We start from the raw sequence: 13,118 nt of genomic DNA on the forward strand, positions 1-13,118 counted from the left end.
GACAGAGCGCGGCCTGCCCCCCCGCCGCCGCCGCCGCCGCGGGGCGGGGCGGGGCGCGGCGCAGCGCGGCCGGACCCGCCGCCCTCCCCCAGGCCCAGCGCCCCACAGCCGCCCGGCGCCCCCCGCCCCTCACCTCGGCGCCGCCCGACCACGGCCGCGCTCCCCGCACCGCCGCCGCGCCGAGCGCCGCTCCCACCGCGCCTGCGCCGCGGGCCGCGCAGGCGGGCGGCGCCTGCGCCAACGCGCCTCCCGGAAGCGGCGGGCGACGGGCAGCGCCGAGGGTCAGAAAAGCTGGCGGAGAGGCAAGCGGGCGGCGGCGGGTAGCTATGGAGGACGACGCGCCGGTGATCTACGGGTTGGAGTTCCAGGTGGGTGGGGGAGGCTGCGGGGCCTGGCCCCGGCCCCGGGAGCGCTGCCGGTGGCACGGGCACGGGCACGGGTCCTTCTTTGCCGCGGGCGGGCCGGGGTGCGCAGGGGTGAGGGTGCAGGGCCGCCCCGGCAGGCCGCCGCGTCGCTGGCGCTGCCGCGCGGGAAACTGCGGCGGGGGGAGGCGGGGCGCAGCGCCCCCTCCGCAGGCCGCGGAGCACCGGGCGGCAGGTCGTGGCTGCCCCGGACTCGCGGTTTGCGCGGCAGGTGCGGCGGGGCGGTGCCGGCAGCTGGGCTCGTGAGTTGGTTTCCGTAACGGTCGGCTTGCCCCGGCTGCTGGTCTTTAGCGTGTCGGCAGCTGCGTGCCCCCGCTTTGAGAAGCCCTCGTCTCCTCTTGGGGCGGCGGGAGAGCACCGGGAGTCCCCGAGATATTCCTGCGGTTGTTGTCCGCTTGCAGAATAAGCAAAAAAAAAAATCTCGTGAGAAGAGGGCGTGGAACCGTTTCCAATGAATTTTAGATTTTACTGGCTTATATCCAACTACAGAGCTACGTGATGTTTGTAGGTGTCTCCGGTCGTAGCTTCCATATCTTTGGATTTGTCCCAGAGGATGAACTGGGCCGTCATGTTGCTGATTCCAGCAATAGGGAGGTGACACTGTGATCCCGCTGCCTGCCTGTCTTACTCTAACAACTCTTGGATTTGTTGATCATCTTTGTAGAGGAGCACAGGTCACGCATATAACAAACTCTCTACAACTTGTAGTAGAATAAACAGTTAAACAGTTGTGTAGATGAGAGAGATCTGAATTTATAGTTCCTTCCTGCAGTGAAGTTTTTACTTGGCTGTTCCCTATTCCAGTTGGCAATATCTGGCTTATCATCATTGCCATTACAGTAGTAATAGGAGGTTCTGTGTTCTTCCTGTGCCTCAGAGAACAGCACTGTCATTTTACAGTGGATGGAGTTATTTAAGTAATTGCGTGCATACATATGCATTTTTTTTATAGGCACTTGTATCAAAGCGCTTATGGAATGTGTTCTGGCAATCTGTGAAGGCTCTCTGTAGCAAGTTTTGACAGCCTGCTTTAATGTCCAGCCTATTGAGTTGTATACTTGGTAATCCTGACTGTATCAACAGATCTCTTTAGCAAACTGTAGTTTTATTTTGTTTTCCATTTCTATACTAGCTAGTGTAAACATTGACCTGTACCATATGTTAGATCTGCTGAAGTCTGATAATATGGTATCATTTTGTGGTTGGCTAAAGATGCCCATAATCTTGGAAAGACCATTGTCTGGGACCCCGATGGTCCTGCCGAGACCAAAAAAAAAAAAAAAAAAAAAAATCACTACCAGTCCCCCCAAAACCCCCATATATCTCCTCTGGACATCATCTCTTTTTCTGCAGAGTATGTAACAGGGCTATCTGATGGGAGGATAGAGCAAAAGGACTAAGAGGGTAGCTGTAAACCAAGAGAATTACAGTTAATGCATTTAGAAAGAAGAAGGGAGAAGAAAAAATGGTTTAATGGCTAAGGCAGAGCCTTTATCTCTATACTCCTTTTCTATTTTTGATCTCCATTAACTGCCAGTGTGGCCTTGAAGCAAATTACATCACTGTATTTTCTGGGAAAGGTTCTAATGGAGAGACTTAAACCTAAAATGTGTATGGTTTTTCTAACTTGTATCACAAGGTCTAATAAAAGATATTACTATTCTTTTCAAGCCTAGTTTCATAATGGCTCTTTCATCACAACTATCACTTCTCTCCAGCATATGTCAGAAGCACTTAACTGAGGGATGCATATCTTCAGTTGAATTTTTTAATGCAGTTGGAAGAATGTATTTTTTGTTGCTTATGTTTGGCTCTTTCAGTTATTTCCAGGCTTTACGTCAAAGTTTAGAGCTTTGTTTATTCAAAACTGAGATTTGAAATGCTGGAGCATTTAACAAGAAGAAAAGGGTTGGGGGGTAGTCTTGTTTTCATCTGTCTTGTTACAAAAAAACCCTACATGTGGTAGAACTGAAATCTACAAGCTATGCTAGGGATTGCAGACTGCAAAACCACATTTGCCTCCAAAAGTCGGTAAGAATCTGCTTTTGGTCGCTGTCACAGACAGCGTACCAGTTTTTGATATGCCTTTGATCTGACCAGTGTGCCCAGACTTTAAAATTTAACAACATAAAGCTTAGATTGCTTCTGGGGTGCTCCACTAACTAACTTACTGGAAATTAAACTAAAATAATTTCATTTTCAGTTTTACATGCAAAGTGTTTTTGATGAATCAACATAACTAAGATAACTACACTAATAGACAAGTTATTTAATATTTTTATCTGAATCTGGTTTTCATCAAAATAAAGCTTAGCAGCTTAGAAGAAGCGTTCATTCATTGTTCTGATGTATGAAAACGGAAACTAAAGATATATATCCTGAGTCCTACAATTGTGTAGAACTACTTAGTATATGTAACTACTTAGCAAAAGGTTTTGCCAAATAATAGTGAGAAGCAGTTTTTCTTCAGAGAAAAAAGCTAAACATCTAATGGCAAAACAAGATTAAAACTGATTATTAATTCAGATTTCTGCATAATTAGTTAAATTTTTGACCTGCTTTTCCCCTCCTTGTTTTATCAGATGGCTGCAGCTTTTTCTTTTTATGCTGTTCATAACACTCCCACAGTTCCATTATAACCCACAAAATGTAGTTTCTCCGAGTGGTTTTCTGCCTCTTCAGTGTCTCAGTAGACTATATGAATGTTGTGCAGACATGCATAATTTGTGTGAATTTTAGGATGTGTGATTCTTCGGTGTATTTTAAAGCTTTGCAAACAACCTGAGCAGATCCTCGAACTGTAGTGATAATGAGACAACCGCAGAGTAATGGGTGATGAGTGAAAGTGTGAGATGCTGCCTCTGATGAAATGAGGACTGAGTGATGTGACCGTGGATCATGATGATAAATATGGGGCAACAGCAATAGCTGCAGAACATGTCAATGCATTCAAAGGTTGTGCTTTTTGAAAAGAACCTTAGTAGACTTCTCCAATATCCTGAGTTATGAGACTGTAGTAAATGGGATCCCAGGGGTATAGTTGAGTGCTATTTTTCGCCAGTGAAATTATCCAGTTCTTACTTGTCCTCTGTAGAGTTGACCTATATATACTACCTTACCCGGAGTGTGCAGTATGCTTACCCTGTGTGCAGGCTGCTTTTTCAGGTGGTTAATCATTTTTTCCCCCCCCATTCTATTATTTAAGTACATAAACAGGTATATCTTTCAATGAGTATACAAGCATGGCTGCATCTCTGGAAGTACTGCGCTGGCTTTAGTTTAGGGATGGCTGGATGATGCTTATACCCCTGGAAATAAGCTTAATGGAAGGATGCTTGCCCTGATAGGTATTTGGCACAGTTGCAGTGCCAACTGTGATTCCTCGTGGTGCAGCCTACATTCCAGTTGTTTAAAAGCGTGCAGCAGCTGGCCAGCAACATAGCAGGGTTGGGGAAGAATTGCGTGTGCCAGTGAAGGATAATTCTGGAGCATGTATTTGGCACACTTAAGGGACTTTGGAGATACCACAAGACTGGGCTGACTTTCCGTGTACCAGATACTCTTATTGCATGTTGTGTGTTTAAAGAAAAAAATACGTACAAAGCTAAGGGAGATGCATAACTGACAGGAGGGAAGGGCCAGTCTGTTGGCTGGCTGCAGAGCTGAACAGCACAAGGACACTTAGAGCTGTGCCCTGAGATGGAATCTGGCTGAGGCAGGCCTAATAAAGCACACTGATGCTCTGCCACAGTTTGTGTGCTGCCTTGTGCTCCTAAAATGCTTCTTGAATAAGCAATACTTGGCCCATATTGTAATTTTTATTTTGTTGTTAACAAGTTTTATGAAGCTGACCAGAGACTATTGATTTGGAGTTTTCATGCCTGTTTGCAAAGGTAGGGTGAGACTTGATTTCCATAAGGCAAAATATAACTTTTGATATAAGATATAAAAGATATTTAAATAAGATATAAAAGATATATTAAGATATAAAAGATACTTAAGATATAAAAATCTTAAAACAGTGCAAAGTACTGATTGCAAATGGATTAGTCACAAGCCTAATACAGTGTGCATATATGTATAAAATAATATTTAATGAGAGTGGCTCAACTGATTTACTTTTGATCAAATGGAAGGCAGGTATAGAGTTATTAGAAGGAGAGGGGAAAGGATGTTCATGGGCGAAATAAGCTTTTTAGGATGGAAAGATTTTCCCCAGGAAAACCTGTGCCTGCTCCCAGACTCAGTGCTGCTCTGTAGCCTCATGCCTCTCCCAGTGTGGGAGCGGAGCAGGAGCTGGAGGCTGTGGCTCCTGCTGGCACTGGACTTCTCTTCATCCCCCAGAAAGCCTCGCTGATATCTCTTAGTGAAAGTGAATGGCCCAAACTGAATGAAAATTATGATTTTTTTTTTTTTTTGATGTAGCTTTAGAGAGGTCTTTGAAGAATCTATTTTGGAAATTCTAAGTCAATTCAGGAAACTGCATGATAATGTCTCAGTGCAATTCCCAGTGTCTGTCTCAGTCCTCTTTCTTTTCTAAGCTTGCTTTCCTCATGAGTGCCAGTCCAGTATATTTTAATCCAGACTGAGAGCGTATTCTCTCATTTGTTTGCCCATCGGCCTCTCTCTCCATGTCCCTTGCTGAGGGCAGCATTTCAGCTGGGAGGACATCTTGTGGAATTCAAATCTAACGTATTATTAGATTTAAAGACTTACCAGAAAAAAGTGGATAAATGACAGAACTATCTTAAGTAATCCCCAAAGATCTTTGTAATGCATTAAATGATTGAAGCTATTTCTTTTAGGACCCTCAAGCAATTATCAGGATCCTGATAATATTAGGTTGTGGTACGGTGTGCTGACAATATAGGGGTATAGTTATGTGATCTTGAAGGAACTATTAAAAGATGATGATTGCTATTATGTTTCATTAAAAATAAACACATGCACTGTGACACACACTGTGAAAGTGGGGTTTCTAAGGATGATTGTGCTGTGTGAGGTTTTGTGTGAAGGTTGTGTTTGTAGCTGTGAGGGTTTATAGGATCTGTCAGCCCTTGGAATAGGGTCAGTGCACTGAATACATTAGTGGTGGGAATTCTTGTGCTGTGAAAGACTCAGGGAAAGCAGCTGTCTGAGAGCACTGAAGGTCACCTGGGCATGTGTGCTGCCAGCCTCTTCCATGATAGCATCATTGCAGCTTATTACAGTGTATGATAGGAGGGTCTCCTACTGAGATGGGAGAAACAAGGCTGTCCAGCCTAAGTAAAGATCAAAGTGTACCTGCTTGAAAATTGAAATTATACCAGAAGGCAAAAATAATATTCATGACGTTATCAGCCTGAGCCTTCCCTAGGGGACAACACTTGTATTTTGCTTTTAGAATGAGTTATCAGCAAAAGCAAACCTCTCCCCAACCCCCAAAGTAGCAGTGTAATTTTTTTTTTTTCTGAATATAAAGCGATGATGGTCACATAACTTGTTTTAAATTTGGATTTGGGGACTGTAAGCCAAATACTGTGTCCTTTACATTTTGTGTTGCAAATTCACTGCTTGTTAGTACAGATTGAGCATGTGAATTCCAAATTAAGTAGTTTGCAAAAGTTCTTTTGATTGCATTACATTTTCTGCAGATGTTTCAGATGGAGTTGCAGATACCAAGGATCAGCTAGACAAAAAAATGCATTGAAAAAATATTCAGATTACTCAAGCTATTTTTTTTTTCTTTGCTGCTAATATTGACAGTTTAACTCAAAAGGCAGTTTTATCTGTTTGGCTAGTATTTCAAATGATGGAGAGAAGGGGAAAATTTCAGAATAATTCATGAACACAGTGTAGATATTTGGTGTGTTACAATTCCTTAACACACATGCTTTAAACCTTTCTCTTTTTTTAGGTTTGTCATTGTGTTCTTGTGGCTCCACTGTTGCAGGTGTCAAAAGACCCCTCCGTGGGCGCTGTTCTATTTCTTTCTCTCCAAGGTTTTTATTATTCTGCAGTTCTGCAGGTGGCCTAAATTGTCACAGTAGGATAGTAGAAGGTCTTTGCCCAGCATCACACTGAGCTTAGTGTAGGCAGGGCATAACATCCAATCTCCAGTCGGCCGTTCCTGCCTACTAGAATGGTGGTTGCTGTTTCTCCCCCTTACCTTTATTGCGACACTTGTTTTTCAGTTTTTTGTGTGCCCTTTGCATTGCCTAAATAAGTGTCTATTTATGCTTTAAAACAAAGTCTTTGTTGTCTTTTCCTCTTATGTGTTATGCATTTCAGGATCTATTTCTACGACAAGGGAGCAACTAGCTCGTGTGGTGTCAAAGCTGTGTCTTAACTGGCTCTGAGCCTGTTACTTTTTTGACCATAATTAGTATATACGCAATAGGATCTGTTAAGCATGTGTGCCTGACAGGAATAATTTTTGAGGGATTGGCCTTGTCTTGATGAACACCTTTGTTTTCTTGAAAGAGCTATTTGCTCGAGTCTTTTTGCTCAAGCCTACTTGTGCTCTTTTTCTTACAGTTTATGGCAAAATTTTCTAGGGTCAGCTCCTCTCTGACTTGTAGTGGTGGGGAAACAGGTACAGCTACCACTGGTAATGGTCACGTTCCTTCTTATTTTTTCTTCTTGTCTGATGGAAACCAGACTAAACAGACTAAACCCATTAAGAAGTTTGAAGAAAGATATCAATGTTCAATCCTTGTATATATTTTTGGACCAGTTTTATATCCTTTTTTCCTCTTCCTAAATGAAAATCCTTTCCTAAATGAAAATGTGTCTTGTCAGGGAGCTATATCAACACCTCTGTCTTTGACAAGGAATTGATACATGCAGTTTAGCATGAACCTGTTAACTAACAAGTTTACAATTAAAATTGGAAATTATCTGGATTCTTTAGCAGTTCTGGGGTCTGAGGTTCTCTTTTCTGATGTGGATCAGTGTTACTCAGTCTTGAGGCACAGATTCAACTGAGTAGGTAAAGGAATGTTAGCCTTTGAATGTTGGAGTCACCTCCTTGGAGGAATAAGCAACAGCAAGGATATATCAGCACTATTTATCTTCTAAAACCATTATATTCAAACAAGCAAACTGTAAGAGTAAGATGTGGTCATCTAATGGGTGCTTAATGATTGTGCTGGAGATATGGAAGTCTGATACATCAGTTCCCATCAGAGAAGCTGTCATGATAGTCTGTACAGTTTTGCTGATGTTCATGATCACTCAAAGGCCAGTGCACAGCTCAGATTACTTCCTGCAAGTTTCATAGGAGCACAGAATAATGGTGTTGGAACAGAAGACCTCCAAAGGTCCCTTCCAACCTACCTATTCAAAGCAGGTTCAGTTAGATCAGGTTGTTTGGGGGCCTTCTCCAGCTGAGTTTTGAGTATTTTCAGGTTTGGTGATTCCACAGCATCTCTGAGCAACTTGCTCCGGTGTTTGACTACCCTCCTTTTTTCCTAAGGTCTCATCAGAATTTCCCATGTTGCAGCTTGTGTCTATTGAGTCTTGACCTGTTGCTGTGCACCTTGAAGAATAGTCTCCCTCTCTTTTCCATACCCTATCTTTAGACAGTTTAAAACTAATCCACTGATTTCCCCCTCCCCCCCGCCCCCTTCTGAAGGGCAGTAACTGCTGCTGAAACAGTTACAGTAGTCTGCCTGAGAAGGTACAACTATAAGGCAAAACCCCCACCCCATCAGGGAAAGAAACTTAAGCCGACAATGCATAACCTCACAAGTGGCACAGTCTAAGAATGAGCCTATGCTCATATATGCAGTGCATAGTCATGTTTTCATATCTGTGAGGAATCATTCAAGGCACATAGTAAAGGAAAGACTTACATCCTGGTAATAGAATAGACAATGTTTGTTTTCATAGTTACATGTGTGCAAGCTACAGTTTCTGTGATAGTAGCATAAAAAATGTTTTCCATGTCATTCATTTGCTTATATATTCACATATGGGAAGGTGGTGTGAAATCTTAGCCTGAGATGTTCCATCTCCAGTGGGAAATGCTCATACAGCCTTTCCAACTGTGTAGAAGACTAATAATTTATTAAAGTTCTTGTTTTCTTTTTAAGGTAAACCTATTCCACTCAGCTTTAAGTGAATTATTACCACCCCTACCCTTCTTTTGAGCTCTGTTCCTCCAAGGTGGTGGTGGTCTTTTTCACTTTGGGAATAAGTTTTACTTTTCTGCTGTGGTTAAGAGGTATAATGTTTGTTCCAAATTCGTTCAGGACTTGCACTTCTGCTACTGAAAGCATGGCAGCTTTATTATCTTGGGAACAGATGATGCATTATGAGCACTTTTTTTTTTCTCCCCCTTCACGCATGCATATGGTTATTCTGCTCCAGGAATGTAATTCATGGCTCTCTAAAGTGCTTTAGGATGCAGTAAATGAAAATAGCGGTTCATTACACTTGTTTGACTAGATTCTTTCTCTCTGCTATATATGAACTTCAGTATGACCATTGATATTGGTTATTCAGTTTTGTATTTCTGATTTTTTATTTTTTAAATAAAGCTAATGAAATGGCTATGTGAGTTTTAACTATTCTGTAGCAGGCCACCATGCTCTTTCATTAAAAAAGTCTCTTCTGATTATGATATTTCTATGGCATGCTGGCATTTCCCATTTACACATTATGTAGTGTACTTAGGTATTCTTGTAGTACATGTAGCATTCCTTACATTTGAGTCCTAGCATTTTTCTCTCCTTTCTACCTCAGTCCTGATTTTTTTCCAAATAAATCTAGTCCTGTGATGTGAAGAAAACTAGTCAGGAATGCCTTTGAAGCACAGTGGTGCTGTTTTTTGAATCTCTACAACCACTGCTCAGCATCTATTTCTTAATTTATCTTGTAATCCATTCTTAAATTTTCTCCCAGGCACTTAAAATACTTGGTTAGCATATCAATCACAATCTAGTTGCTTTAATTTCATCCCTGTTTATAAAACTTTTCACCTGGTTTAAGCCATGCACATTTCCTCACTTGTTTCCAGCTGAGCTGTTCTTTCTGGTAAAAATGAAATTTGGACGTGTAGCTAAAAGGTTCTTCATAGTTTATTATTATCTTGCAATTTATTTGTTTTTCCTAGACCTTCTTTAGGATAAAGTCATCTAATTACATAACTTACTGCATTGCCTAGAAGCATCAGTTAGGTTGGGCCTTGCTGGGCCAGAGTGTGTGTAAGCCTATGGTAAGCAAGATGCGTTTGCTTGCTGCTCACATCTTTGAGAAACAACTTTCCATGTATTTTCTATTCATTACACCAATTTTCTTAGTAGATAAGACTAATAGGCAGAAGAAAGTGAAAGTCCTTTCAGGGCTATATGCAGCTTTGCATTCAGTAGATGCTGCCTTTGTATAAAATAAATAGTCAGCTCTATTGGTTTAGATTAATTGACATTCATTTTAGTATGCTTCTTATTTACTTTCTGTCTAATTGCTGCAGTCATGAATCAGGCTGCTTTTGTGAAAGGTGTTATTTGCATGCTGTTCTGACAGGTTTACAGTTCAAGATGGTAAAACTTAAAGCACTCTTCTAGATCTTGACAGCACTACGCATGCAAATGTTTTGTTCATTGTAAGGGTTAGTCAGTGGCTTCATCACCTGTTGAAATAACTTCTGTTCTAAATCTACCTCAGCAGACAAAATCAGATATAATTTGTGCAAGAGAGAGTATTATAATGGACCTTCAGCTATTTCTATTATCAATCAGATTTTCCTGATTTATGAATAATTGATGAGTTGGGATGCTATAGTCTATGGATGTTTGACTTTCACGACTGAGAATAAACTGTAATGCGGTTTATTTTGTTGTTGTGAAATGTGTTCAAATATTTTTCTCAAGCCTTGGTCTCTTTCCTTTCTTTAAAATATTTAAAAAAACTCTACTTTGTGAAAGAGAAGCTGATGACATGCAAATGTTAGCATATTTTGACATCATTTCATTTTGTGCACATTGTGTCTAACCTGGTGTGTGCTTGAAAGCAGCAGGATAAGGTCTGCTTGTAAGTCTTCTTTTAAAAGGATGAAAAAAATGTTTTATTTCTTTATTTTATCAAAGATCCTGAAGGTCTCTTCTTCTGCTCCACTTACAGAAACAACAGAAGCTTACTTGCTTGAAAGAGATGCAGAGCTATTGGCTTATTTCTAGCATTTTCTTCAAAATAGCTGAATGGTTTGAAATGAACAGAAGCTCTCACTGGAGATTGGCAAATGCAGATTGTTTAAACAAAGCAAAAGTCTTTTGTAATCTCAGTGAGCTTCGGTTGTTTCTGTCAGTCAGAGATGCCATTTAGGCTTGTTGCAGGTAAGTGCTGTGCAAGTAGGAGAGTACAAATAAAGCAGTGCAAGTCACACTGATCTCTGATTTACATTTTAGTACACAACTGAACACAAACAAAGCACCAGAGAACATGATTCAGTGATTAATCTGTATAAATGTTGCAGTACTAGCTTACGCTTGTTAAGTTAAAAAATGCAATGAGCTTGTGCTAAATCTTAAACAAAATAGTATGTTCAGTCTAAATCACACATTTCAGATGTAAAACAAAAGGTATTTTGTTTGGTAGGAGTTCAGAGTTCATTCTGAACAGTGAGTTGGGTCTTATTGTCACTGCCAGATAAAGGTTTGCATTGTTTTGCCTTATTAAAGAAAAAAACAGATCTTTTCAAATTGCAATTGTAGAAATAAACTGTTAGTCTGTATTTATGCATTGTAATATAATGAACTTCAAGTGTGTCTTTCCAAGTTTCTAGGCATCTTTTTGGTATCACTTTAAAAAATAAGATTCAAATAGGACTATCTGAAAGCTAAATATTTCTGAATCCAGAATGTAATAATTAGTTAACTGCAAAACAGTTTGGCAGTAGGAAGGGCTGTTTTACCAGCTTGTCCGAATCCTTCCAAATTATTTGCTTAAAAATACAGGCTGTGCAGTGTGTCTGAGGAGTTCTGAACTATTTTAGGACAAATACAGTGTAAATTTCAATGCTTTGTTGACTCTGACAGAAAATTCATATTGAACAACATCATTAGGGTATTTTTTTGCCTGGGAAAGTAGGGCTATTCCTTTATGTTAGTTATGCTTGCTTAAATCCCCTTTATTTTACGTTACTTGCCTCTCATTCACTCAAATTTAGCCAAGAGTCTCTACAAATAACTAGTACAAACTAGCTTTTACGGGTTTAGTTCAATCTCTGGTTTATTTCTCAATGTTTTCCATGTATAGCAGGTCCTGTGCTGTTTTGATTTGCTCCTTTTAAGACCATGTTTGATGGAAGCTGAAGAAGCAAGGTGAAGTCTTGCATTCCCTTTAACAGTAATGTGACAAAGCCCTGAAAGACTATGACAAAATTTCATAAAACAAATAACAAATGACTTCTACTATTATTCAGACAGTTCTTGTCTCCAGTGGCCTAGAGTTGAAGAGCGAGAAGGATGTCTTTCAGTTCTCTTCTAAACCTTGCGTTTACTCTCAGTGGTGAGGAAAAGAATGCCTTCATTTTTATGCAGGCATCATAAGTCTGAATTGTTTGAAAAAACTTCTGGAGGAACACCATCTCTCTCCGATATTGCGGCAAATGCATTTAAGAATTGAGTCACTGCTCTAGTGATTTTTCAGTTGATGAAGGAAAATTAATTTGGAAGAACTGCTTTAGTATTGAATATTACCACTCACATAACAGAAGACAGTTAATGTGTTCACCAACTGTATCCTGCATGCACCTCACAAATGTGAGAAACTGCACAAAAAAACTTTATTAAACAGCCAAAATAGACATAAAGGACAGGAAATGTGTAAAAACTTTAAGAATATGATGCTTAAAATGATAATTGATTCATAAGCATCAAGATTTTTGCGGGGATTAATGGATTGTATTAATTACACTTTTCTAATGGCTTTCTTTTTCCCTAGGCACGAGCTTTAACACCTCAGACAGCAGAAACAGATGCAATAAGATTTTTGGTTGGGACACAGTCTCTTAGATATGATAATCAGGTAATTCTTTTGTCAAATATCTGTTGTATTTTTTTCTTCTTTTCTGTTTTTAATAATGTTCTGATGAAATTTCATTTTCCTCCTCCACCCTGCCCAATTTGAATAGTAAGTGATAGTTCGGTTAAAGAAGATTTTTGTGAGCAAAATACAGAGGTATGGTTAAGTATGGGTGGAAGAAAAGTTGTGTGTATTTTTTGAAAATTAAATTAAACTCTTCTAAATTTAATGACTGAATCAGATTGGTTACTTAGTAAAAGAATTGCTATTTTTTGTTAATTTAAATCTTTGGATTCCCTGGAGCTATCTTTAAACCACAGAAGAGATTTGAAGTAAAATAAAATTCTTTAGTTTTAAACCCTGATTGACTTTGATGGGACTCCTGTTGTGTGTATCATTTTGCATATGTGAAGCTTCATAAACTGGATTTTTTGTTTTTAATTATTAGCAATCATTTGTGTCTTTTCTGATCATAAATTTAACAGCAGTTTAAACTGGGAATATCTGAGAGATTTTCATGGCTCAATTTCTGTTGGGCTGTTTCTTCTGTAGCTGTATTTAATTATCTGTGTAAAAGTACAGTACTTGATTTGTTGTGGCTAAAATTCAGCAAACACCTTTGTACTGAAAAGTGGGCTTGAGACCTGAATACTTAGGAAGGCCATAGAATGGATACAGGCACTGACTCTT

General features: G+C 40.1%; 2 protein-coding genes across 5 annotated transcripts in view; one reads left to right on the forward strand and one right to left on the reverse strand.

Annotated features, from left to right (window-relative positions):
- The window catches only part of TRAPPC12 (trafficking protein particle complex subunit 12), a 62,800-nt gene extending 62,532 nt beyond the window's left edge, over positions 1 to 268 (reverse strand). For 2 of the 3 annotated variants that reach the window (XM_064508500.1, XM_064508498.1), the window contains exon 1: positions 134 to 268. The gene's annotated coding sequence lies outside the window, so the exon portion shown is untranslated. The remainder of the gene's footprint in view (positions 1 to 133) is intronic. The other variant, XM_064508499.1, reaches the window with a different exon arrangement.
- EIPR1 (EARP complex and GARP complex interacting protein 1) overlaps positions 206 to 13,118 on the forward strand; it is a 109,189-nt gene continuing 96,276 nt past the window's right edge. For both annotated transcript variants that reach the window (XR_003260207.2, XM_026106838.2), the window contains exons 1-2: positions 206 to 368; positions 12,348 to 12,431. Coding sequence is in view for 1 of the 2 variants with exons in the window: in XM_026106838.2 (XP_025962623.1) it covers positions 327 to 368; positions 12,348 to 12,431 (126 nt within the window). In the remaining variant the exon portion in view is untranslated. The remainder of the gene's footprint in view (positions 369 to 12,347; positions 12,432 to 13,118) is intronic.

Source organism: Dromaius novaehollandiae, chromosome 3, assembly GCF_036370855.1.
Source record: "Dromaius novaehollandiae isolate bDroNov1 chromosome 3, bDroNov1.hap1, whole genome shotgun sequence".
Lineage (NCBI taxonomy): Eukaryota > Metazoa > Chordata > Aves > Casuariiformes > Dromaiidae > Dromaius > Dromaius novaehollandiae.